The sequence below is a fragment of the Falco rusticolus genome, chromosome 9 (genome assembly GCF_015220075.1).
Source record: "Falco rusticolus isolate bFalRus1 chromosome 9, bFalRus1.pri, whole genome shotgun sequence".
Taxonomy (NCBI): Eukaryota; Metazoa; Chordata; class Aves; order Falconiformes; family Falconidae; genus Falco; species Falco rusticolus.
Window position 1 is genome coordinate 3,427,339 of NC_051195.1, and position 27,705 is coordinate 3,455,043.

The 27,705-nt window shown below is 41.6% G+C and overlaps 1 protein-coding gene across 2 annotated transcripts in view; it reads right to left on the minus strand.

The window, feature by feature from the left end:
* Positions 1-27,362, minus strand: part of DOCK1 (dedicator of cytokinesis 1) — a 319,129-nt gene extending 291,767 nt beyond the window's left edge. For both annotated transcript variants that reach the window (XM_037399460.1, XM_037399459.1), the window contains exons 1-2: positions 27,215-27,362; positions 3,503-3,586 (exon numbers count right to left, since the gene is read on the minus strand). In XM_037399460.1, coding sequence (XP_037255357.1) covers positions 3,503-3,586; positions 27,215-27,260 — 130 coding nt within the window. In that variant the 5' untranslated portion in view covers positions 27,261-27,362. The remainder of the gene's footprint in view (positions 1-3,502; positions 3,587-27,214) is intronic.
* Positions 27,363-27,705: the final 343 nt, after the last annotated feature.

Below are 27,705 nucleotides of genomic sequence, written 5' to 3' on the forward strand. Positions count from 1 at the left end.
TGAGTGACTGTTAATGACATTAAGAAGGTATCCTGACACACCTAACCCACCTATGCTGTGGCCCTGCCTAATTGTAGTTCTTGATTTTGTAACCTCAGCAGTTTTGGAGATCATGCGGGGAAAGAAAAAAAAAAAAAAAGGTTCAAAGCCTGAGGGCAGAGAATGCAACTACCTGATGCCAGACACTTCCCTGGAGCACACAGCACAGAGCTCCAGATCCTCCTCACTCTATTCATGGCCAATTTGGTTTCAGACAAAACGCCAGTGAAAGGAAACAGGCTGAAGGCGGAAATATTTTCCTAAAGTGGCCAGGGCTTTTAAGTGGTTTATTGATGTTTTACAGGTTTCCAGCCTCACCCTTAACAATTATGGGATACAACGGTTGGAAATAGGCATCCACATAAATGCCCAACTAAGAAAAGGGACCAATGAGATACTTGTGTCTCTATGAAAACTGCAAAAGATACTAAAAAATTTGCATTTGTTTGTCTAGAATGATGCATTATTTACTACACAGTTACCCAGATAAGGTATTTGTTGCATTTAATTAGAAAAAAAAAAATCCCCAAAAATACCTGCAACCAACAAATAAATGTTCCCACAGCATCAAGAATAACTTATTCGAAAATAATTAATTGGGAACTCAAAATGCCTTCCCACAGCAGCACCGAAATTAACTGCTGTTCAAACACACAAGCCTGGTTTTGAGACTTATTTACTGTTATATTTAACAGCTATTCACCTTAATTAGCCACAGTTATTGATCATATGTTCTGTTCGCCCATTCCACCAAACAACATAAAGAAACAGAATTAAGACAATAAAAATCTGGAAAGTACTAATTTAAAATGTGGCAAATACTTGTTTTGGGGTATCTGCTATGAAGTGCATCCCTTCTCTCCTGCAAGATGAGGGATATTTATGAAGTCATATAGCTTTGCTGTTTGGCTTTTCCTGTAAAGGCTCACATTAAAAGAAGCGAGAGGAAGTTTCCTAAATGAAAAATAAAATTGTCTGCAATTCTACCCAAAAGAAAAAAATTAATTTGACTTTCTACATCAATTACTCTAGAAAGTAGCTTCACCTTTGCTTTGGTACCTGGAAGAACAGAAACTTTAAGATTTAACAGTAAAATGCGCACATTCATTTCCAATCTCTTAACTCCTATAAAAAAATATAGGCTGTTTACAGCAAGCCTGCAACTTTACAGGATCTGCATATTGCATTATTTGGACTAACTTTTTCCTGTGTTCCAGAGTGGGGTGGGGGGAAGAGTTTTCTGCAATGAAATTTTAAAAGACTATAATGTTTTAGTAATAAAAACGAATTCCAGAATAGGTTCTACATACAGGTAAAAAAAAAAAAATAATCTTTTAAACACATAAGCAAAGTCCATCTTAGCAATGTATTCCAGTACATGATAGCAACATGATAACCTACAGACACCTGTCAGTCCTTAAAAAAGGTCTTCTAGACTACACATACAAGACCAAGCCACCCCAGCTTCTCAGCTTCTTTCATCTGCAGAGAGAAGAGTCTTTCAACTGAGCAAGGATTTGCCATAAGCTTTTATAGACAAAGACTACTCAGGGGGTGGGGACAAACCGAAAAAAACAACTACAATCTACCACTTCAAAGCCCACGGACATATATAAGTCTTTAAAAGTACCCCTCACTTTATAATTACTGCAGAAAATTATTGCAGAATAGTAACAATTCTGGAGTAGGAAGTGAAGAGCAGAATGCATAATACAGCAGATATCAATGGAAGACGACTACTTTTTTCCCTGCAATCTTAAATACAGGGAAAAGGGTAGACCTTTGAGAAGCAGAATCGCAGATCCTTAGCAAAAAGGCATGACTGACTCTTCAAATGACTTTTCTGTCCCATTCTCCTATTATTAGGGGACTTTTCTTCAGACTGACCCATCCCACTGCAGCCTAACGCAACCCTGACATGGACAGGACCGATGGCAGGGAAGCTCCCACGTGTACACCTGGGTGTTTGTGCATACAGTACGAAACCTCCTGGGACACAGTCTACAGAAATTTTGCATAGAGGAACTTTGAGATCAAAAAGGTCAAATAATTACCTAATACTGGCAGCTCTGTGAACAAGAGAGAAGAATTATGGCATCTGACTTCCCATCACAGCAGGTACATAACGAGCAATCATTGCATAAAATGTTTGGAAGAACACTAACTTATTTGCATTTATTTTAAAATGAACTCATCCCATGTGCTTGAAGCCTAACAAACATGCAAGTGTGAAGGTCTTTCTTGAAGTACAGGGGAAAAGTGCGTCATTCCATTACCCCACTTAGTTGGCAGCAGTCATCATTCGATGTGGTTTCACATACCCTATTCAGGATTCAGTTTCTCCCACATGCATTAAATAGAACTATTTTTATAAAAGTACAAAGCTGCACAATATTTAAACCATTCAATTTGCATTTAAAATGTTTGCATTATTAGATTTTTATTAAAGCACATAATGTCAAATAACAGAAAGATTACTTTGGTTCAAGTCAAACTTAGCATTGCAGCAGCAAGCTGAACTCTAAGAAAATGCTAGCCCAGGAACAGAAAGAAAAATAATTTGCACAGTGATGAGTAGAGCTTGTTACTTTTGTTGAAACAGCATTATTTGTTTCAGTAAATATAACAATAAAAAAATCCTATTAAGTCAGTTTCTAAAACAAATTTATCACACAGATGTATCAAAAGATCAATGTCTAGAGGAACAAATTAAATCAATATATTTAAGTAAATCACACTTTCCCAGGACAAAAAGTATTACAATATTTTAAACAAAGACAGTTTAGTTATATACCTTTCCAAACAGCAGCATGCCATAAAATTTCAAGTCAAGGACGTAACAAAAGAGCTGTATTTTGCTTGGCTCAGTACTGGATTAAGCAAGACCCAAAAAGCATTATGACAGTTTTCACATTCTGCTGATTATCAAATGCAACATGCAAATTCCCTTTTACATGGATCAAGGAGGAAAGATTTTGGTACACATAATGTTTCTATACGTTCATATCAAAACAAGCAAAGCATCTCAAAAGCCTAAAAGCAGTCCACAGCACTGTAACACATGTACCCATCTTATGGGAGAAATATAAATAATTTAGGACCCAGGTGACTTTCAAATTCAGATTAAACTTCTTTTAGCCGCAGGCTCTTTTGTATTACCCAAGAGTATCCAAAGAGCATCTATCATTTCTGTAACATAGGGTAATTGCTACAATAGTTCCATAAAAATAAAGCTGTGCAAAACATCCATCTTCCATAGAAAAGGAATTGGTTATTCACCATTATCGACCACACGTGTCTTCATTCACACATAGCATTGGTTAATTCTGTGTTCATTAGAAATAAGGCATTTGGTCCTTTGGCAAGAAAGTAATTAATCACCTGATAACACGAGAAGGTCACAAACAAAAAAGAAATGCAATTGCAAAACCAATGTTTTTAAATGTAACTTTTGCCAGCTTACCTTCATATGTTTCTAGTATGTGCACAGTGTCACCTATTTGTAAAGAAAGTTCATCTGGTCCCCTCGCATCATAGTTGTAGAGAGCTAGAGAAAGGAAACACTGCTATTAGCACATGCAAAAAAACATAACTTCCAGGATTTTAGTTTCTCCACATAATTGGTTTTATTACTCACTTGCCGTTTTCAACCTTTTCGTAAAGGATTTCATAAAAAAAAAAAAAAAATTGTAAAAATTTGGGCAAGTCCTTTAATCCATTAACATTCCCCTTGTAACAAATCTCAAAAAGCAACAAGTATACTTTCTGAACATAGTCCCTCACTCTGTTTATAATGCTTTCCTTCTTCATAACACCACATTCAAATAATCTTTTGTTGTATTTGCCTGTCTTCCAGCACTTTGTGTCAATTTTATGCAGTTCCGTAATGAACTGCATTGTCTGTTACTGTCAGCTCAACATACAGAAAGCCTACAAAGTGTCTTCAGAAAACTCAAATTACCACCACTAATATTAAAGAATGATTTCTCGGTCACTTCATTAATCTACTGCAAACACACTATATTTAGAAACAACAGGATTTCAGAATTCCTGAGTGCCAGAGGTAATGGTATCAACCCACCTGTGTTCATGGGAAAGATTAGTCCTATCCCCCATTCTATAGTATTATAGTCAAGTTATCATACTTTACTCATTAGCAAGCCCTGACAGCATCCACAGCCTGCACCACCACAACCTGAAAATTCACCAAATGTATCGGTTTTCACAAATATTTCTGAGTGGCTCCAGACACAAGCAGGGTGAGGAGTGACAATATAGTGAAAACCATTTCCCTTTCCAGTGCCGAATTCAGAAAAAGCCTGGAGTTCTACCATCCAGTATAAGTAGCAGGAGGTGCAACATACAAGAGATCTGATGGACCCTCGCATCAGACACAGCTGGTGTCAATACTGGAGACCTAAAACAGGGAAGAAAGGATTCTGGACCAAGAGAAAATTTTCAGATTTGTTTAGATGCACCTAAATAGCAAACCTCACAGCTGTGTATATTCCAAAAGTGACTTCATTGTAGGTCATGAGTTCCAGCTCAACCCTTGAAGAGTCTGCTTGTCATTGTCCCCCAGACCAGTGGTCAGCTTCCACCCACATTCACCTTCCTTGAGGGAGCACTGAACGAACACCTTCAGCTGGCAATGAAGTCAACTGCAAAACAAAGAGTGCTGAAAGCAGCTCCTGCCTCATGGCCATGAATGCCCAGACTTCACTCCTGGCCAAGGAGTAACTTCGGAGAGAACAAAAATCTGTTTGCTTTGAAAAAAACAGTAGCCAGGTATGTACTACCAGAGATAATTCAAATGGAAAAGATGTGTTACCCCACTCACCGATGAAGTTACATCATCACCAACAAATAGAAATCATGGGGGGGTGGGGGTGGGGTGAGTTGTTTTTTAAATGATTGGCTGACAAGAAAGCAGAACTTTTGAGAACTGCCATCTTCAGAAGACAAACTACAACCAAAAAAAAAAAAAAAACCAAAAAAACCCAAAAACCCAGTCATTTAAAGATCTCCCTACCCTTCCCAAAAGGAAATCTGGAAGCTCTGAGCACTGAGATTAGCAATGTCCAGAAATTTATCTGACAAATTACACTGCAAACTATGTTTTGTTGGAAAAATATATTAATAAACTGAAAACCAAAAGTGTTACGACTCCTAAACTTCATTTTTATATTTCATATGGAGCAAACTGTAAGAAACAAAATCTTCCAAGACGAAGTAGCATCCTCATGATCAAAGACAGTAACTCGAGTACTTCACAAGACTGACGTTAATGAACTATAGTCAAGGTGGACCCATAAAGGTTTCTGCACCTGTAGTTACTCCCTCCAGTGAGGTTACCAAGTTCAAAGGCATTTTATATACTATTCTTAACTAATGAAATGGCAAAAGTAGTCTTCCTCCTCCACCATGAGGAGCTAGGCTTCTCATCTTTACATTTTGAATACATAAAGGGCTGTGCTTCTTTGAGTATAGAATGCAGTGTCAAAGGATAGCTTTTTAAAAACATCAGAGACTCAACATTTCTTATTATTTGTCATAACTCTTCGGGGAGTGGAAGTATTTCTAGAATATGATTGTTACCTCAAAACTTTCTACCACCCCTCAGATATCCACTTGCTTTCCCTTCTATATTAGCTCCATGGCCAGGGCTGGTGTGCAGCACTGGTCACAAGCACTCCAGTGGGACACTCTGAAGAGGAAGACCTGGGTAAGTTACAGGAAACCTTCACTGTTCAGACCAAAAGAGTTCACAGGACATTAACACCACATGCCACACTCATTACAGGTCACAAAGCACTTCCAAAAACCCTCAAACTGACCCAGCAAAAGGCCAAAAGCCACAGTTTAAAGGCAATGAGACATCCGACCCAGAAAGCACCCTCACTTATCAACCCAGTTTTCTCCTGTTCCAGAGGAGTCCTAAGCAGCAAGCTAGAGCCTGTATTACACACAAGATCAACAATATAAATTCCATTGATAAGAACTGGTAACTGGAGAAAAATACTTTCCTCAAATCTGATAATCTGTTTAGCCCCAAGTAGAGATGCAAGCAACACGTAAGTGGGCAAGTGAGGAGGTCTAATCCCACCACAAGGACTGGGCACAGTGCCTGGCGCTGCCTCCAACCATGGTCATCACCTCATTTTCAACCCCCAGGACTTACTATTTATTCTCACCAGAATTCATCGAATTCCAGCTTACAACTCTAAGAACAACGAATACATGACGGGTTGCCTTGTTCCTTTTCTCTGTGCTACTCCTCTTGCTTGACAGACTACAGAAGTAAATAAATATATCTGAGTGCAAAAATGAAAAAAATAAAGAAAAAGCAATTTGGAAGAGAAAACGGTATACAGTGTAAGATTATAAGCAGAGGAAAGGACATTTCAGAGTAAAAAGAATAAAGGTCAAGTGCATTGCAGAGACTAATATCAACAGTATTTAAATTAAGGCTTTAGAAAGTAATATGGTTTTCTTGACATCAAAACAAGCCAAACTAGCTATTCCTGTTTTAATGTTTTTGTTAACTTTTTCATTATTAAAGAGATAAACCCTCCCTCCTTGGTATCTGGCACAGAATATTTTAAAACCATAATTGCTATTCTGCAGGAGAAGAGGGTTCTGTGAAAAACACGTTAACAAATATCAACATTTTAGACTGCTCTGAGCAGAGGGATGTTAACAATGGTGAATACATGGCATGCAGGACAGTCTGCTCGATAACACTCATTAGAAATGTTTTCAGTTCAGTTTTAGCACATACCAGGGAAGACAAAGTTACACAGTCAATACTAACTCCTCCAAACCTTGGGTGGCTGGAGTTCAACACCTAACTGCATCCTTCGGGTATTTACTTAGATCCCTTTGATGCTCACACCTGTCACTAGAGCCAAGAGGACCCGTATGTGCTCAACACATCTGAAAATGAATCCAACTCAAGTCTCCCAGCTTTGGGACCCGGATGAGCAATCTCGCTGCCTCGTACCAGACATCCCAAGGAGGAAAAATTCACATTACGACAGATTAGAAACAGTCCTGTACTCAATTCACACTTCAGCTTAGCTTAGCGTTTCTCAAACATTTAAATGGAATAACACTAAGAATCAAAGGCAGCTATTAATAAAAGACATTAAAATTTACATCCAAGGGTGTTAACTGGTGTCTGTGATAACAAGGAGAGTCACATAACAGGAGCTTCACTCTAATGACCAATTCTTTCAACAGAAGACGACAAACAGCCATCAAGTGGTAATCACTGCCCACAACAGCTCCCACTGACATGAACTGAGTGAGGAGCAATGGCCATGGAGGGAAGACTCACCTTTAAAAATACACATGTGTGAAAAATATATCTACAAAACAAAACAAAGAAAAAAGCCATTTAAAAAAAAAAAAAAAAAAGAGAGAGAAAGAGAAATCACGTTTTTGGCTTGCAGCAGCGTTGACAGATGAAGCAAACAACCAAAATAACTATAAAGTGCATTCCACCTCTATGATTACAAAACAAGGCTCGAACTACACTGCATACTCCTGTGTAAGCTAGCAGGTAACTCCCTCTAAGGGTACTTTTTATGTAGAGTGACATCAAAAGATGTTATGACAGATAAAATGTTTGACTGGAGCAAACAAGGCTTTAATTAAAGGGAAAGACAAAATTCAGAGGAATAAAGCATGAAACGGGCATGCTTATATTTTGTCTGATCAACTGTATTCTGAGTCACCACTTTAAATATTTAAAAGCCTGAAGTAAAAAAAAATAAAATATGAAGTTATAACTGAAGTAACTGAAGCTTAATTTGGAAAATCCAGTTCTCAGTATGACAGATTCTCAGCTTGGAGACCTCTAAGCTGAACGAAGCATTAGGAATATTTACACTAGTTAATGTCAGGCCTCCACATCATACTTGAACTGACAATCAAAGCTCACTGTTTTGGCAAAGAAGTTATGCAGCCCAGTAAGTTAGAAAAACCTTTGCTACAATGTACAAGCAGGATAAAAAGCACAGTTCCTCAAGCATCAAAACGTTTATGACTACGACCTAGCCAGTGCAAGTTAACCTCATGGTTAACACTAATACAGCATCCTGGTGCTCTTCATCCATGCACAGATACTACTTTTTATCCTCTCTAATAAACTTCAACTGCAGAGGCACAGCTAAGCTTCTCTATTGCAACCAAATACTTTCATCCCTTACCATTTAGAAGAGTGCTATTTACAACGCATTTTCTCCTTATGGGATACATCTGTGATAGAGGTAACTTAACGAGACCATGCAGACGAGATACCAGTCACTGGAGCTCAGGAAAGATGCTGCTTTCTGAGCTGCAAACACGCTGCCTTTTCACAGAAGGTATACAGGAGTGAGCTCAGGCTCCTGCAACCCACCGCTGCTTCCTTCAGCCTGCTCTACAGCCTGCACTACAGAGGAACTACCAGGTTCCTCCAGGCCAGTATACAGCCGTCAGCTTTAAATGAGCAAGGAAGTCACCTGTAAAGGTGACCTCCTTCCAGAAGAGGACTGCCCTCCCTGCAGAAGACCCTTGTGAAGATAAAGGAGGCAGTTGCTCTCTGATGTCTCTGGCATGAGCTACATATCTCCCAGACACCTGCATCTGACATTTTCAACTTATAAGGTTAGCCTGCAGAGAAGAAGGACCACAACATTTCCTCAGAGTTGTGGACAAAGAAATAAAGAGCTTTATTTTCCAGTTCTAAGCATTGTTAACTATGGCTCATTTAATCTAGAGCTGTGGGGGACCATTACATTTGCAACATCACACCTATAGACTATATTTCCTTGACAACCACGTTATCGGTACACTTGCAGCAGCTTCCAAACACACCATTTCAGGTGCAGTCTTTATATTTAACCTGCTTATAAAAACAGACATAAACCAAAACTCTTCATGACAGGGAAAGCCCCTAATAATTTTAGGGGACTTGCTGCCAACGCATAGAGTAGTTGTGGCTCTTGAGATATGCACTGAACAAAACCAGCAGCATATGGATTTAGCACATCTGTTAGTTAGTCGAGGCAGAGTGAGCTGACATGAAGGCTAAAGAGCATCCAGCAAACATATCGGTGAACTTTGGGTTTCAGTCCTGAGACATAACAAGCAGAACGAGGATGGCAAGAGAGAAAACACAAAGAAAAACATCACAGTGACAAAAACACCCTGAAGCCACTTCTCAACCCCACACCACAGGACAGAAGGTTTCAGCACCACCAAAGATATTTTTCCTCATCAGCTGTGCTTTCAGCAGAGTGACTCTCTGGGTAAAGGCGCTCGGTGCTCTCTTCCTCCTCCCACTGCAACCACACAGCACATCTACGCAGAAGTACCGAAGTGCCAGAAGCAAAGGATTAGTGTGGGCATAGAGCAATTTTTTCAACTCTAAGAGCTGATAAAGGAAGGAAGAATGAATAGGACATTACAGTAATTGCACTAAAAAGCCATTTACTGTTAAAGAATACAAAACAAACACCTCTACTGAACTGCACTCATTAATCTGCATGCATTTGAAAAATGAGGAGTGTAACACTAGAAGAATTAGAGAGGGGTGACAGACAGGGTGGGGAGGAGGAGGAAAAGGCAAACAAAGGTAACATCAGTATCTACTGAAGAAGCTTTTCTCTGACTGTATGAAAGCTGAGATATCTTAAGATACCACAAAAATATTACAAGTAACATTCCATGGAATAACTTCACATAAAAGGCTGTATTAACTGTTCCACACTCCTAAAAGAAAGCAAACTACATTTAACACATTATCAGCTTTATTTCACACTGTCTTTTAAAAAAAAAAACAAACCAACAATCGTAATTGTGCTTTTTCCATAAAAGTACACTGAAATCACAGGGGTGAAAGCAAAGTCTCCTGCAAATTCTCTAGTATTACAAATAAAAGAAACCTGAAGGATTTCCTCTTCTCTAAAACTAAAGTGGTTGTTGCTTTCAGTATTAGAGAGACTCCTTATTCCTCTGTTACTTACCCAGACAAGTTTCTAGTTTTTACAGCTGAGGCTAACGGAGAAGGAAGAAGAAAAAAGAAGCATGAGTCAGGTGTTGCACATAAGATTTGTTTGAGGATGATTTCATGTGTGTTAACTGACAGTAGGTCTTCCAGCCTTACTGAAGACACTTTGTGTTTTGTTATTCCTGGTCTCACCAAGCTTTGTTCACTAGTTCTTTCTCAATATTCTAGTTATTCTGTCATACAAACAATTTCCTAAAGAAACTCTTAAACTAGAACAGTTACTACCAAACTAACGAAGAAGTGGTGGAACCAAGCTCGTGGTTCCTCCTCCCCAGTCACACACTAGATCTTACTGATTACATCCATGAATGAGACTTTTATCACAGGTATCACTCCAGCAGGACCAGTCTAAAGCCAGCAAGGTTAAGTAGAGGGTAAAGACTTACTCTCATTTTCCCTTACAACATGGAGACCCTTCCTTCCTCCCATCTTCCACCTGAGCAGCAAATTCCTGAAACACACCTTGGTTCATCTGAAACTGTATTTCCATGTGAACGCAGGAACACTCCTCCTCCATGAGCAACATTTGTTGAGGGCGAATGAATCCTGAACCTGGACTCTGGCACCTCTCAAACTGAAATCCCTGCAATGACAGCCTGCCCTCCCTCTTCCAAAATGAGGGCACAAAACACTCAAAAGGAAACCAGTCAACATACACAGGGATAAATTCTGCATTTAGAGAACCTAAGCACAGGTGCAGCATTGACTGCTGGCTGAGCACAGCTTAGAGAGTGAAGGACCACCCAAGCCTCTATAAACATAACTAGACATGTCAGGTTTTATAACAGATGGCAACACAGGGGAGCAATATGTTTTGCAACGCATCTGGTGTCTTACCACTACCCAACAAGAATTAATAAACTGAGGAAAATTCATAAATCCAGACCAATACCCAAACTTCAGTCACGTTGCCTTCCAGGAGCGTAACCACCCTGTTGCTGAATCCTGCAGGGAGAGCTCAAGTAGGACAGAACAACATGCACACTTGTCCTTTCTGCATTAATTAATGAATAAATAAATAAATGAAGAGTTCTGGACCTATCCAAGATTTTCAAGAAGCAGTTTAAGGTTCTCGCTTTTCCTCCTCCCCTCTTTTAAGCCAAATACTTTATTTTTAGGGAGCTAATGAAGTAAGATGCCAATTCACTCTTTTACACAGCTATCTCCCTCCTTCTTGCTGCTTAATCTGTATTCAGAGTACTTCACCACTAAGTACTGAGGGTATTAAGCTGAAAGTAGTGTAAAAAAAAAAAAAAGATATCATTATTGACTGTAACAGCATTAATAATGTGCCATAATGCATAGCTAACAAGAAGCACAATCAAGAACATTCAAATCGATTTTTAATATTAAAAAGTCCATTAACTGAAACACATTGCATGCTAGAAGTAATCACACCACCCCGGAGCTCTTAACACTGGCTTTTGTAGGAAAAGCAAGATGCTGAGTTAGACAAACAGAAAACATTATCCAGAGGCAGATGTCTTGGCATCTGTCTTCGGGTAATGCAGAATCACAAAGTGAGTGAGGTTTGATGTTCCCTTGAATTTCCTGCATTTCACTGGGGGACACTAAGAAGTGATAAGTCGGCTCTTGCTATGGTGGGCCTACAGGCAACACCCCCAAAGGCAGCAAAGACCATGCTGGAGCATGCACTATGCTTATCTGAAGAAAGGACTTCTGTGTTTTTAGTTAACTGACATTCAAAACAACCTCTACCTGAAGTCTTCGCAAAATTTGCAAGACCTTCAATATTGCTATGCATAAAGTAAAGTACAGGATCTCCTGGGCGCAAGAAGGAAGGAAGGGAAAAAGAGTTAAACAGTGAAGTGGAAGAGGAACTAGTTCAGCTTGCGGTCAATGCTGGCAGAGTATTAAATGTGTACGAACTGGTCATGAGTCACCGTCAGGCTGTATTGTTAGACGGGTTCCCCAAGAGACAGTAAGGGACTGAAGCTGACAGCGCTGCAGCTCCACACCCGTTCCTGGCTCATGTGCCTCCAGCTGCACGTCCCTGCCTCTTCCCTTGGACCAGCGCTGCCGCCCACCTCAGCCCTCAGCCAACAGTTGCAAGGAGTTCAGCTTGCTCAAAACCTCAGCGCTTTTCCTGCAATTGCTCAGAGCTATTTACAGAGCTATCAGGGAAACCCAGGAATGGCAGGGCAGTGAAGGCAGCAGCATATGGCCAACACGGGAGGGCAACAGCATCAACTTCAACTACAGCCTTAGGAAAAGGTCCCAGACAGAGCAGTGCAATTCAAAACCACCCTGCCAAACACAGAAGCAGGTGCAGACATCCCCAAATGCAACAAGCTCAATCTTTAAACAAACCTATGAAAGGCACTATATTAATGCCACATGTACATTGCAGGGAAACACCTAAGTCCTTCCCAATACAGTGCTCCAGGCTAAACCAGCACAGATTATGGTCAAAGTGTGCACAGTCACCAATGCTCAATCACAAGTTGCCAATCTGGTGATCAAATAGGGCGTAGAGCTTCCCAAGGGGTTGGGAGCAGCACCTCTTACATAGGTTGAGCAGAAGACTGGGCATGGATGATGGACACAGCCAGTTCCTCAGGACCTTCATCCTTTACAGGATGAAGAGCACCTTTATCAAAATACCTTTTTCAGCTTTCAGCTGCTGCTATGCAAAAGCCAGCAAGAGTGAAGGCCAGTTATACCTGCATGAGGATTTTAACAGAAACAATCCATACTGCACACAGATGCATCTGAAGATGCCTGACACATCAGTCACCTGCTTCTTCAAGCTTTTCCCTTGCCATTGCAGAAGGTCTCTATTGCACCGAACATAATTTTGCTAAGAGGGTGTCTTTTATGAAGCATTTCTATAGCAGTGAGCTTAATGTCACAGCTGTATTTTAATAGTCATTTCAATGACTATAAAAATCAAGTTCAACACAATAAAACTGCTATCACACTACTGCGGAAACAGCAAAAAAACGGCCCTTGCAAGACGCTATTCACTGCAATATAGAGCTGATAATGCAGAGCAAAAAGCCTAAAGCAAGGGGAACATGGGGTGATGGGAAGAAGTTTTCATTTCCTACTGTTCTTCCTCCTCAGCATTTCTACAAAGGAAAACAAAATCAAAACTCCTCCATTGCTTTCTCAGGAAATCTTATGGATTGAAGACAGAAAGAGTTTTAGGCTTTTTATATATCAACCCTTACTCAATTTATTTTTACTTGTCATCACCTTATTTGTGTCTCAGTCCTTCAAGCTGTCTCCAACAGCAAGAGCTACAGATTCAGACTCAAATAATCCCTGAGGAACTTGTTCTGCTTTCTTAGAAATAACAGTCAGAGAAAAGAATTACCTGTTAAGAGCCGCAGTTTGATCCACCAACACTTTCTCTTTTCCACAACAGCTAGGCTATTGCAGAAATTGGAAATATGTGATTTTTTTCCTGAAATTGTATCTTATACCGGAATTAATGGAAAGATGTAACCATGGAAGCAAGTCAAACAGCTCTGAATGCATGAAAAGATAAGAGCGGCATTTTGCAAAAACAGGGAAAAATTGTTTTCCTCCCAACCAGTAAGAAATCACATGCCTCGTGCTGCTTTCAGAAGAGCGACAGAGTTGGCTCAGCAGCTAGCCTTAACAAAGAGTCACTGTCTGCCTGGCTCCAGGCTGCAGAGAGCCAGTCTGTCATCAGCAGCCCCCTCCACTAGCAATGGGGTTTCCTTACAGCGCTGTCAGAGGGAGCTTGCATCCGCAGAAATTCCATGTTTCCCACCTAAGGGGAATCCTTTGAACCCGTACTAATTTTTATGTTCATTCTGAAAGAAATAAGGAGATGGAAATGCAACTGATGTGGTATTACTAGCCTTTAAAGACACAGCATCACATTTTACTCTCTCCGTAAATCAAACACATAAATTTCGGGGAAGTGGGGAAAACCAGAGCAGAGGAAAACCCAAAAGCTCTGCTTACAGATGTTGAATTCCACACCTTTTTGTGCAATAGGGACCTAAATTTATAGTCACCACACTTTATCATGACTTAATTTGATCATTCTAAAGCCTTTTCTAGCCTAATTAATGTTGATCAAGCCAAATAATCTATTACAAAAAATGTGGGAAATTCCCAGATGAGGACCTTCTGCCAGCAGGTGTTGAGTCCTGTCCTACTGACCAATTTCATCCCCCATTGCTAGGGCACCCCTCAGCCAACTGAAATGCATCAAAAGTTACCGTTGTAAATCCCACTTACCCCCCCAACCCTCAAAGTCACCCTTGTTAATTCAGAATGGCTCAAGGCTGTAACACCTTACTTCCTAAGCATAACCACCTGAAGAGACTGAATTTTAAAAATGCCAATGGCAGTCATGCATATTGATGCTAGTAGGGTGTTTAAGGTGCCACTAACCCAGCAGTAACTTGCTAACGTGTTGCTATAAGAACAAAATATTTTAACTATTCTTTCTTTTTCTCAGCATCATTCCAACTATTCACTGACAAGAGGTGAAGCATTAACACACACAGAGCACATGTACGCTGGTAGCTGAGGCCAGAGCCAGCTCCTGGCTAGAGGAGCAGATCAACACTGTTTCTAGCACTACCCCATTGCAAAAAATGGCTTAAGGAGAACCATTTCCCTGAAATGATCTCCAAAGCAACACAGGAGATACTAAATCTGCTCAAATGTTTGTATTTGGCGAGCTCCAAGTGGTAGCACAAGTTTGCAGTAAACTGGACAGCATATCTGTCCTCCACAAACTCTTTCACCTTAAAACATTTGTTTTCCCCACTATAAAAATACTACATTAGTCTAATAACCAGTGGTTACTTCTCAACTGTTCAACACATTCACCAATTTCAGAACCTCCACCTCAAAACAAAACTATTAAAAAAAAAACTAATGATAGCTAGCACATTGTACACTCAAGTCCCCATGTCCAGTGACACAGCTAATGTTTAATATAGAAATCAACACTCATTTGCTCTGGTTAAGTTTGCTGAAGACACGCGGACCATTCTGCAGCAGGACTTGTGTCCATAGCCTGCATGCTGAGGACAGAGGAGTGTTGAAAGGGTGGGGAGGCGGGGTAGTATTTGTGCCATTTTCCCATAGGTATCTAACTTACTCCTCTCGATAAGGAGCCTTCAGCGTTCTGGAGAAAAACAGTTTAAACTTTAAAAATGCTTCTTGGTCCATTAGTGTCCCAAGAGCAAGACTGTGTTGCTGCATGCAAAGGTCACAACAGAAACGCCTGCGATACGGAGATGCGTAAGAAGGGAAACACAATGGTAGAGCCCAAGGCTTCACTAATGTTCACCAATACTTTACTTTTTACTAAGCTTACTCAATCACTTCTCAATGCCATCACTACACTACCCATCTTATCAACACTTGAGCTGGTATGCAATTATTCTATTTCCCCTCCACTAAACTATTTTTTGATTTCCACACTCCTTATATAAATGTAATGGAAGCATCACGGCACTATTACACAAACATAATACATGAACTCCTAATCTCATGATGTAAGAACAGCTCGCAGATCAGCACACTGCGTTATAAATGGTATTGTGCCTGGACTGTAAAAGCTTACAGTTATCCCAATATTTTAAATAATCAAGCCCAAAGAGTATTAAAACTTCTTGCAGTGTTCAGCCAGGAACACATTCACCTCTGTGCACTCCAACCACAGAAACCAGCAACTGTTGCATTAAGCCCAAACTGTACTTTCAGTATTTAAGGCACAAATCTGAACCAATTATATCACAGTTCAGTAAATAAACAGAGGTCGCTTTTGCAGCAAAAATTATTGATAAAATTTTGTTAATAAGTCATTTCAATAACACATTAAACTAGAAAAATCAAACACAAGCTGAACCCACACAAAACTTCTAAAAATTTAAACAGTACCATACCTAAGTAATCCTCTCAAGTCTTTATTCAAATGTGCTCATCTGGCTATATCCAGTTCACTGCTTTAGTTTTTAGGAATAAGAATTCCCACTCCACAGATCTCAAAGGGAGCTGTTTTAGGCACTCCTTGAGGATTCAATTGCTTCTCAAAGATGGTGGGTTTTTTCCCAAATGAAATCTTGCTAATGGTGCACTCTTCCCATCACGTGGGCAACGTACACCAACTAGCGACTCACTCCCCATCAATGCTGCAGGCACGATTACAAGGCAACACCGGTTTAACAAGGCTTTGTTATATTCATATTAAGACTTGCATGTGCGCTACCTGTACTGACATCCCAGTAGCATGACTCAGCAGGAGAGAGACCAGATGGGACTAAACAGAGTTCAAAGTCTAATTCCCATAATCAGCATTTCAGACACACACAGAGACCTTACAGCAGGCAATTCTGTATTAGCCAGCACTAAAAAAATTCCCTCGTCCATCAGCACCTTATCAGTCCTACAGCTTTTTAGGACAGTAATGCTTAGCAGTAAAACAATCCCATCTAATGTAACTGCAGTTGTCCCCATTATCCAGATAAACTCTAATGTGCTTTTTTAATCCTTTTAGTTACAGTGAAACACTCAAGAACAAAACCAACAAATAAAAAAAGTGTAATATAATAATACCAAAAGAATATCTGGCTCTACATCAAAAAGTTTGGGGTTGCTTTTTTGTCCCGTTTGACTCACACACTATGGAAACTACTGTCCAAGAAATACCTCTGTGTCACAAAAATATTTGTTCTTATCTCCAGCCACTTCACACACTGTTCAGTAAGAAGAACTGTTCTCTCATCAGAAGAGCTCAATAATTGACAACTCTGGGAAAAGGATCTTTATCCACTGCTTCAATCCCTTCCCAGTGCTTTGTCATATGTCACTAAATTAATTTTAAAAAGTAGTCAATACCAGCTGTTGTGTTTGTGGGCAAGTCCCAGTCTTACAGAAATTCTGAGTTGCTTTTCTGCATACTGTTGCCCATGACCTGGGAAGTCCATGAGAAAAAGGGTGTCTTCTTTATGCCCAACCATTAGTAAGAAGCATCAGAAAAGACACAAAACAATGGCAGAACAGATTTCATCAAGGTCATATGGAGGTGGAAAACAGATTGTCAACACCTATAGAGGTTTTGCTGACAAGCTGTTGAGGAAGGAAGCAGAGTTAGATACTGCCATACCAAAGACATACCTTCTACAGGGTAAGTCTGGTTTGAAATCGAAGCCCAAATACCTCCAAAACTAAACTCAAAGAAACAAAAAGACACAAACCACCTTTTTTTTTTTAAAAAAAAAAAAAAAAAAACAACCTTATTAATACCACTATTTTGCTTACATCACTTACCCTTTACATGGGAAACTTCAGAGATCAGTCCACAGAAGGGGGGAGGGTGGGGGTAAAAAAAATCCCACAACAATACAGCACAGAATAGAACAGCCCCAAATGAGAGGAAAACCAAAAATGTGTCTCAGGTCTACTCCACCTAAGATTCTTGGTCAAAGAAGCATCCGGAAGGCTATAAATTGATGGAGACACAACCAACACCTACTAGTCATAAGAAAAAATAACAGACAAGAGTCAGACAGCACAACAGCAGCAAGTGATGAGGGTCCATATCTACTGCACACGTCCTCTGCCAGTGAAATGATTCAGCCTCCAAGTACCACAAATGAGTTTACAGTTCTTTACTGGAGGAAGAAAGGACAGTAGTGGTCATATATTTTCCATTTGCCTCAGATATAGGTCTCCAAAGATAAACATTATTTCCCATCAATGTGAAGGGTGAAACAGGGGTAGCTAGGTGAGCAGGAAGGAAGGAATTCCAGCAGGGACAACAAGACAACGGGCAATGCCTGCAGAAAACTGGTGTGCATTTGTCTATAAGGGCAAAATATGAGAAAAAAAGAAAAAAGCTTAGAGACCATTAAAAATTAAGCAGCATATGACAGACTAAAAAACATGAAGGAAAATAACCAGGGAGCGAGAAAGCTTTCATGTGTAATTGTAGACAGTTTTGTACCATAATCACATTTTGCTCAAAAGATACAAAGCAATACACATTGCTATACATAGCACCCAAAGCCATCAGGCCATCCAGCAGCCAAGCCTAGAGGCCAGACACCAGGAAACATCACCATTGCCTCGCTTTAGACACAACATACTATAGGCCTGAGCATAAGAATTATTTTCCATATATTTGAGCTATGAAAGAGCCACAGAATGTCTGATGGAAAACAGCAGAAATGTTAACATGCAACCCCAAAGCAGCAGAAAAAAACTAAAGAAACCAAGAGGCCAAGCTTTTCAAACCCAGGCTGTATGGCAAGGCAGAAGCAAGGATGGAGAGACTTAGTAAGTAAGTAAGGACTGTAAGTAAGACAGTCTCCATAGCAGTTAAGAAAGGAATAAATACAAGCTTGGTCACACCTGCAGCTGGTCCCTTTTTCAGATTCACTGACCAGCAGGAGATCTATGCAAGTCAAACGAGCTAATGAACACAACCTCTTTTAGTCTTTCCATTACTTAAAAAACAATAATAATTAAAGCAAAAACTCTACCTAGTGCCACCTTGATGTTTTTATTTATATGCTCATATTTTGGGAGAATAGCCTTATATTTAGTCAAGAGAAAGTTTAAAGGTTCCCACACACCCTTATCTTTAACTTTCCCGACCCAAGCGACACGCTTAACCATATCTCTATTTAGTCATTTAAATGGCAGGGCAACCCTCCTTTAGAGGACAGTATTTATAGGACATTCCAAGCCACTGCCTTGATAATCTGCAGCCACTTCAGGGTCATTTGTTCACTGAAGTCATACGCACAGCAGATATTTTGAAAGCGAGCGTCCTTTTACATTGTTCACCATCTGTGTCTCTTGACTCTTGGAAACTCAAATTATCATCAGCTGCTTCCATCTGGCTCACCATTGAAAGATTTCCTGTTTCAGGGTCCACTACAGGAATATTTTTTACATTACCAGTTGCTTTCATTTCTCTTCATTTCTGATATGCAGCCTTTGCTGCAGATAATACTATACACACACGATGCTGAGGCAGAAACAACTCAATAAAAGAACTCAACTACATTCACTGAACCACTCCTTCCTGCCACCACTTTTTCCTGCAGACCAGCTGGCACAATTAGGAGGATGTTAAAGGCTGAAGCGTCAGCTGGGAGGCAGGCATGCCGCTGGAGACACACATAACAGCAGAGCTTTCCGTGATCCTGTATACCTGCTCCCTTCCAATGACTCCCTTTAGGGAGGGACCACAGGCCCCACCAGCTCCAGAGTTTGCCATCTTATTTCTTCCGGATTATTATTTTATTATTATTATTATTCCATGTACAGGAATTAGGAAAGCCCTCCTCTACTAATACAGCACAGCTGAAGGTCCTTGAGCATTAGTTTGGGTACAGTCCAGCATCATCAACTCCTTGTTTGGCATTGGTTACCTCCTCCTGGGACCCACAGGCTACTCAGCTACATTCCCTAAACATATGTTATTTTATTACATTCAACTTCAGACTAAGTGATGTCAGTACTTCCGTGCTTTGTTCAGAGAAGGAGAAGGCAGGCAGACAAACACAAACACCTAAGGCATGACTTCCAAAAGGTATTTAGATGGTTGAAGAGGCTCTTGGGCACTTCATGGTTCATGCACTCTCACAAATCCCAATTGCCCACCTGTACTGTCAGATCTACGTTTTCAAAGCTGCTCAGAAGCTGTGCCTCCAGGAAGCTTTACCAGCAATCAGTGAAGATTCACTATGTCAAGCTGCAAGGTTCCTTAACAAGGAAGATCACTCTCCATGATGCCACCAACAATGCCCTCCAAACGTGGGACTCCTGCTTCACTGCAGTACGCTGTACTGTACCCCTGCACCTAGCTCAACTTCAGAGCTGCTCGAGCAGGTTTTCAAGCTCAACATTGATTAACTTGTGCCATAGAAACATTAAAGTGACACAGCTGCTACAACAGCAGAGATGTACAGAACAGAGTGCCTTAAGAAACCAAGTGCCTACAAGAATATATACTGATTACGTACACTTTCACTTCCATTCGTGTTCATAAATTACACAGCAAATCCTGTATCACTTACTTGCTGGCATTTTCTCCCAGGTAACAGAAAGACATTTTGCTACTCCAACACCTTTTGGTAAAATCAACCACCACAAACCTCTGAAAACACGTTATAAAAAGGTTTGAGTTAAAATAATATAAACAGCACTCTATATAAAGCAGCAGTGCTAAGAAATATATTTTAAAAAAATATCAAATTCAAGTATCATGGCCAATAGTTACTTCAGTTATTCATCCATCTGTTTGTTTTGTTACATATATGGATACATGATTACACATAATAGTTCTCAACGTAATTATTTCAGTTTAGTTACAAAGCTATAAGGAGCGGAAAAATATTTCCAGAGATATTTCACATTTTGCTGATGAAACTGAAATTTAGCAACTGCTGCTTCTTGTGTTACAAGTCTTCATATCAGAAAACAGATTTAATGCACAAATTACATAAACATGGGTAGATAAATACATAAATATTTTCACAACTAAAGCCTGAAAACTTAGATAAAGTTTCAGAATTACAAGAATTATCTCTTTTTGAACATTCTTTTGGTTTAGATAGGGCAATTTTTTCAATTCTTCACCACTCATCCCCACCTCCCCCAAGCTAAAGGAAGAAAGTATTCCAATAACTCATTAAAGAGTTCATTAAAGCATTATTCAGAAAGTTACTGTTGTCAGAATAGCCTTGAGACCTACCACAGGCCAGAAAACAGAATTAAAAATGCTTAAGTTTACAAAAAAGAAAAAAAAAAAAAGCTACCTTGCCAGTGGTCCATCTCCCTGTCAAAGACAACCTATAAAGAGCAGCCCGTGTGTTTCACAGAGATGGTGATTAGCCACCACTGAATGTTCTGTGAAAGTTTCAGCCTTGCAGCAAGTAGGAGAGGTGAGGCAAGACTGACATCTTTAATAAAGCAAATACTTTAAAACTGGATTAGCACTAGTTCCTCATTTGAGCTTCAATTCATTAATATGAGTCAGCTTTCAGACATTTATCTAAAGTTGGACACATCTACAGGTATTTAACAAGATGTATTGGATTTCAGTCCTGAAGGACTACTAAAGGATTAGACAAAGCGTATCCTGCATGTGCTCTACAGCCAACAGTGGACAAACTCCAAAAACACAAATATTTCAAAGAAAAATTGTTGCAACACTGATGCCTGTAGTTGCAAGCTGACAGAAAGGCTTCCTGGAGATGTTGTTTTGACTTTAAGTCACATCCAGTTTACTTTCCCCTTCCCTGAAAGTTTTGCCTATGCAGAAAGGAAAATGCATTTATAATAGAAAGAAAGCTGTGCCAGTTATGGCAAACAGTTTAAAATTATCAGTGCACCTAAATCAGGCATTTATGGCAATGAGAGACAAAACCTATAAAACCCACCAAGGTACTACTTGAAATTCAGAAATAGTTTTCCCCCTGAATTAATACCAAACCAAAAAAATCTTAAGTTGGGACGTTGTCCTACTGTCAGTTCCATACTTGTATATTATGTAAAGCGTAAATCCTCATCTTGTGAAAATTCCTCCTCCCCTTTTATTTTCTATTTTCTAGGAACAAGACTGTTAATTAATTAGCTATTGAAAAAAATGTCTAAGCTGACAGGGAACTTACTCTGCAGGGTTAAATAAGTGTTCTATATTACACCCATAGGTAGCCAACTGCCTATGGCGAGTCAGTATGTGCCCTATAAGAAAACAAACAACAACAAAAAAAAATCTAAAAAAAAGTTTTTCTGGTAAATCCCTATAGGAATCATTTCTCAGACCAATCCTGGTTTATAATGTTGTCACTGACCTGGATGAAAACAAACAGGGGTGCCAGCTTATTTCCACCTCCCTGCTATCTTTATCCCTCTCCAATCTGTTGCTGGCAAGAAGTGGTTATTGACAAAGAGCAACAGTGGCTGCTGAGTAAACTGACTAATCAAGCACATGCCTACAGTCAAATTAAAGTCACTCACTCAGGAAGAAGCTTCAGCTGCCAGTCCCTTACCTCTGCTTTATGTAACACCAGGGACAAGGAAGCACAGAATGCATCCCCTCAGCAAGCAGGGAATTAAAAGGTATTGTAAAGTATCACAAAATAAAACTCCAATCTGAGTGTACGATAAGGTATTCTGTCCCTAGAAGACTGAATCTGCATATGCTTTCTCAAAATGGTAATGCACTGATTAATACATCAGCAGATATCGCATGGGTGTTCGTAGTCCCTCGATTTGGGATGTGTCAGAGCACAGTCCTGCCGACAGTAACAGCCCAAAGGTAACTGTCCTGGCAGAGAGCTCCAAACCTCACTCACAACATAGCATCACTAAAATTACTAAGATGCACTCCTAAGACACATCGCTAAATTGCACCTTTTTCCATTTCCTAAAAACATTTTCTTCCCTACTTTAAGGCACGAATATGCAAGCACAAGATCACCAGCTCTCTTAGTAAAGAAGTCTCCACATGCCACCACCACTCACCACAGCTGTGGACTGTAAATCCAGAATTCCACAAAAGCCTTAAATCTGTCCCAAACCACCACAGTCCTTCCTTAAGCAGCAGAAGGAAAGCAGCAGTGCTTGGCCATAGGAGTTCCCATGCTTCCAACAGCACTGCTTTCATCCCCCTGTTCACAGAGCTTTGTCTCCTTTGTATCACCACTTAGTCCACCAACTCGTTACAGCCCTCCCCTAGTAATATTTTTTTTTCCTGCATACCTGGTTTGAAGATACTTCTATATACACCTTCCAAAAAGCTATCCCAATCTCAGAAAGGCACTAAAATACCCTAACCTTGAAGTGTGCCCAAAGTCCACTGGGTTTCAAAGCATCTAAAATCAGGCTAGTTATAATTTGCCCTGTCATGACATGCAACAAAAACTCACCAGTAACACACAAAAATACAGGACTCCCAACTGGTGTGGCCCAGAGTAAAAATTGGTCTAGTCTGTGGGTTGGGTATTTTGTTTGCTTGTTGTTTTGTTAAATTAACGCACACGTAAATACACACCTTCCACAGCATGGAGTATGTCCGAGCAGCTTGCATGGTACTGACTAAAGACTGTGAAACACAGATTCCATCTCAAGTACTTGCAGCACCATCTACTTAGGAGAAAGCTTGAGCACACCTAGATATACCAATTGTACATATACAGTCATAGAAGTACAGACTATTTTTAAAATGCTAGTGTCCTTGACATTGATGTTATCTTTGACCTAAAACATGTCACTAGGAAGCACCTACCCAGGCATCGCATGCTGTCTTGGAGTAGTAACACTCCATGCAGCTCCCCGTAAAGATGTCCAGCCCTTTCTTCATCAAGGCTTTGAATTTATGAAGCTGTCCAAAGCCAGGAGCACCTTGCCTGCAAGGCAGAGCCCACACCAGCTTACTGATTACAATAAGGGCACGACTATTTTCCAGTAACTCATTAGGAGTAGCAGAGAAAAGTAGAGTCAGCATCCAGAAAATTAACAGGATTTCACAGACGGCATAAGCCCTGTAGCTAGGAAGTTCTCCTTCTACATGTGACCGTGTGCAGACACATGTGGCATTATTATTCTGTTTCACTGTTTATTTTTAAAAAATAATTAAACTATCACAGTAGTGGTGTCATTACTCCATATCTGCACATACTTTTGAACACAAAGGAATGTTTAAAATGGTATTTGTAGTAACCATAGTAGCATCAGTTCTACGTCTTAGTGCAGTTTTGAGCCCAACGGAAAGGGTCAAATAATAGTAGAAGTCAAGATGATCTGGAAGCTACAAGAGCCACTTTGTGCTATCTCAGAAGCACTATTCAGGCTCACAGACTTCATAAAGCATGTTGTTACATCTCCTCTCCACTGGCATAAGGAAGAACACCAAAATTACAATTCTCACATCGCACTAAAAACAAGAAATATGAGAGTGAGCAGCCACTTGCAACACCATGGGTACGCAGCAGACATAAGCAGCTTCTGGGGTTTGCTGAAAGCCTCTGATGACCCAAATGAGGAAGCCATACACCCATATGGCCATCTCAACATGACCACATGGCTCCCCAACAGCTTGGGGCAAGAGATGAAATACAGAGCTAGGTGCTGAGAGGAAGGAGAAAGATACACAGCATCAGGAGTGGAGAAAAGCTACTTCAATTAAGCTGATCATTTTACTGTTTCAGATGGTTCCCCGTATGCTAATCTAATAACTGTATTATCCCATTATATCCACACCCATTCTTCATCCAGCCTCCCCGCACGCCAAGCCCCGAATTCTCTCAGGAAGCGGAGCTGAGTCACACTCCCAACTGCCTGCTGAGATAATGCCTAGGCGCTATGCAGCAGCCCTCCTCATTTTAAGGCAGTGAGTTTAGTTTACATGAATGCTGGACATCCAGCACCATCTGCAAACCCGGTGGGTTTTGCAAAGTGGAGATGGCTGAGCAGAAGTGTTTCTTAACACATCTGTATCTCTACCACACTTTCAGTATAGGTATGTTGCAATAACTTAGTCCAACTGCATCACGGCCAGCAAATCTTTGGGACTTGAGACATTAAAGCTTAGCTGTGCACAGGAACATACTAGTCAAGAGGAAGAAAACCAGTGTATACATATGTATTACATATACACACGCATGTGTTGTATATACACGCATGTGTATACATACACACATTTCTTGAGCTCCCACTACAGTGACATAAATAACGTAACCCAACCCATAGCAATAGATACCTTCCTGTTATTTTTGCTTTAGTGAAACCTACAAACCAAGTATATTACATGTATGTTTCACCAAAATAGCAGTACAACAATTCTATTTGGGAGCAGGCAGATGTTTCTGTTTCACTGTCAGACAATACTGATCCAATGACAGTCTCCAGGACTGGTCATGACAAATAGTTAGGAAGAAAACTATTCCTATGTTAGCATGCTCAGATTAACAGGGCCTTCTCCATTTTTGTTTGGAACTGTGTAACTGCTGCATCAATTCTCCACAACCTGAAAGTTTCACAAGCAGTAAAAAATAAAACATCACTAGACTCACAGTGTACAGAAGCGCCTTTTTTAACAACACAAAGATGCATAAAACACATGTAATCAAACTGAATATTCATATTCACCTTCCTCAGGACACCAAAAAGTAGCTATCCTTCCCAAAACCACATCTAACAGTGTAGCAGGGGCCAGCAAACTGCAATGTTCAATTAGCTCTAAATCAGATTTTATCTCCTTGCACCATTATGCCTACTTTCAACTCTCACACACCTGCAGTTCAGCAGAGAAATACCCTAATTTTGTTGAGGATCTTCCCTCTCAGCCAACTTGCAGGAAAAAGAAAATAAACTATTGTAGAAAACCAAACTTATTACAAAACCATAACAAACCTCCCGAGCTGTGGACACAAAGTATCAATTCACCACCAGTTGAGCACATAATATTGTGCTTTTTGAAACAATGAAACCAGTTTTGTTTTTTAATTACATTTCAGTCACATTTTTTTACCACACAGACAATTTCCCACACTGGACACCCAAACATACTTCAAGTATATTTGGATAATGCTCAGTTTGTTCCAGGTGTCTTATTCTCTCACCCTTTCAAAATCACTCTCAAGACATCGATTCCTGGAAAGCTGGGTCCAGGCAACCGCTTTTGCCACAGCAGCAGATGAAAGTTCCTGCAAAAGAGGAACTTGCTTTCGAGTGTTACTGGTTTGTAACACTAGCGCACATTATGTGACAATGTAGCCATTCCAGTCTTTCCCAAACACCTTACCTACCCCACACAAAAAAAAAAGAAAGAAAAAAACAACACAAAAAAAAAACCCCAAACCAAACCAAAAAATAAAAAAAACCTCACAACTCACCACACAGGTATTTGGAAAACTTAGCAAGCAACTGCCCTCTGTAGCGCTTCTGTATATCTGTCCTGCATCCTCAGCACTGAAATTACTCACAGGTCTCACACAGTGTAACTGGACTTTGTAATTTGAAAGTCATGCTCTCGTCTTCTAGGGATGTACACACAGAACTTAATTCCTAAAATTCACTTGGGCTCTTACTTAAGACCCAGAAACTCTCTTCTTGCTGCTCATGTTGTTTACACAAGGCTTAGCTGCGGGTATATATGAAAAGTAAGTTGCTCTTTGCAATCAGTACGGTCCGGGAAGTGTGGTGGACATTGAATTCCGTATTTCCAAATTGAATAGTCAGATTTATTACTTCCTTCCCCATGACAAACGCTTTCACTCACGCCAATAAACTTTTCTACTCCGTAACCCCTAAAAGAAAGCCTGTGAGCAAAATGAGCCAACTTCAAAGTCAAGATGGGCGCTCTTGGCACACCAGTGCCCAAACCCACCAGGGATGGGTCCCGTTTAACTACGGCGGAGACGCTGTAACCACCGGCAAGAGCACAAACCCCCTCTGTGCGAGCGGGGCGGGAAAAGCAGAGTACGAAATGGATCCCTGGGCAGCAGCGGCAAGGGGGAACCCCTCATCTGTATGAAAGTCACACTCCCTGCGAAACGCAGAGCCTTCTCCCTTGGTGGCCTCCTAAGGAAGGCCAGGAGATGCGGGAGCACCGGGCATCACCATGGCGGAGGGCAGAGCTTCTTCCCACCAGGGAGCCAGCGCTGGAAGCGTATCCTGTTTAGCTGCCACCGGGGAGGGGAAAACCAGAAACCGATGTAAAAATAACTCCCAGCCCTCTTCTACATAGACAAAGCAGTATTCGGGAAGGGAAAACAGAGAGAGAGAGAGGAGAAAAAGGCAACTTTTTCAGCAAGGGTGACTCCGGCACGGGTCGCCCAGCGTTTCCAGACAACTTCCGAACTTCCCCACAGCAAAGCCCCGCAGGGAGCGGAGCGGGGCCAGCCCGGCCGGCCCGGGGCACCGGCGGCCCCGCGGGCGGCCCGGGAGCTCTCCTCAGGCGGCGCGGGAGCGGCGGGCACCGCTGCCCGGGGGAGCGCGGCCACGGCCCGCCTCAGCCAGCGGCCGCGACGAGCGGGGCGCGGGGAGCCGGGGAGGGGGCGAGGCCCGCGGCTGGGGGTTCCCCGCGGGCGGCGCGGGCACCCGCAACGCAACAGGCGGGAGCGGGGCCGGGAGGGACCTCACCTACGCCGTATTTTTCCTCCCTTTTGGTGGGAACCCAGCGGGTCATGGTGCTGGGGGCCGCGGGGGGCGGCCGGACCGGGCGGGGATGCGGAGCCCCGCTCCTACGCCGCCATTTTCCAACCGCGGGACGGGAAAAGTTTCTACCGACGGCGGAGTCATGTGGTGCGGGCGGAGCCAGCGGCCTGGCGCCCCGGCCGGCCGGCCCGCCGCGGGGGAGGCGGGGGAGCGCGGGCGGGCAGCCCCGCTGGGCGGCGGGGGGCCGGCGGCGGGAACTAGGGCAGCCCCCCGGCCCCGGGGCGCTGAGGGAACGAAGGGGTGCCGGGGGAGCGCGGGCGGCCCCCCGGCCCCGGGGCGCTGAGGGGGCGCGGGCGGCGGGCGCCCCGCGCGGGAGAAGCCGCAGCTCCAGCCGCCCCCCCGGCCCTGCTGCTCCTGAGGGGAAAACCCGGCCGGACTCCGCACAAAGGAGAGCAGGGTGGGTGGTGCCTGGCTGG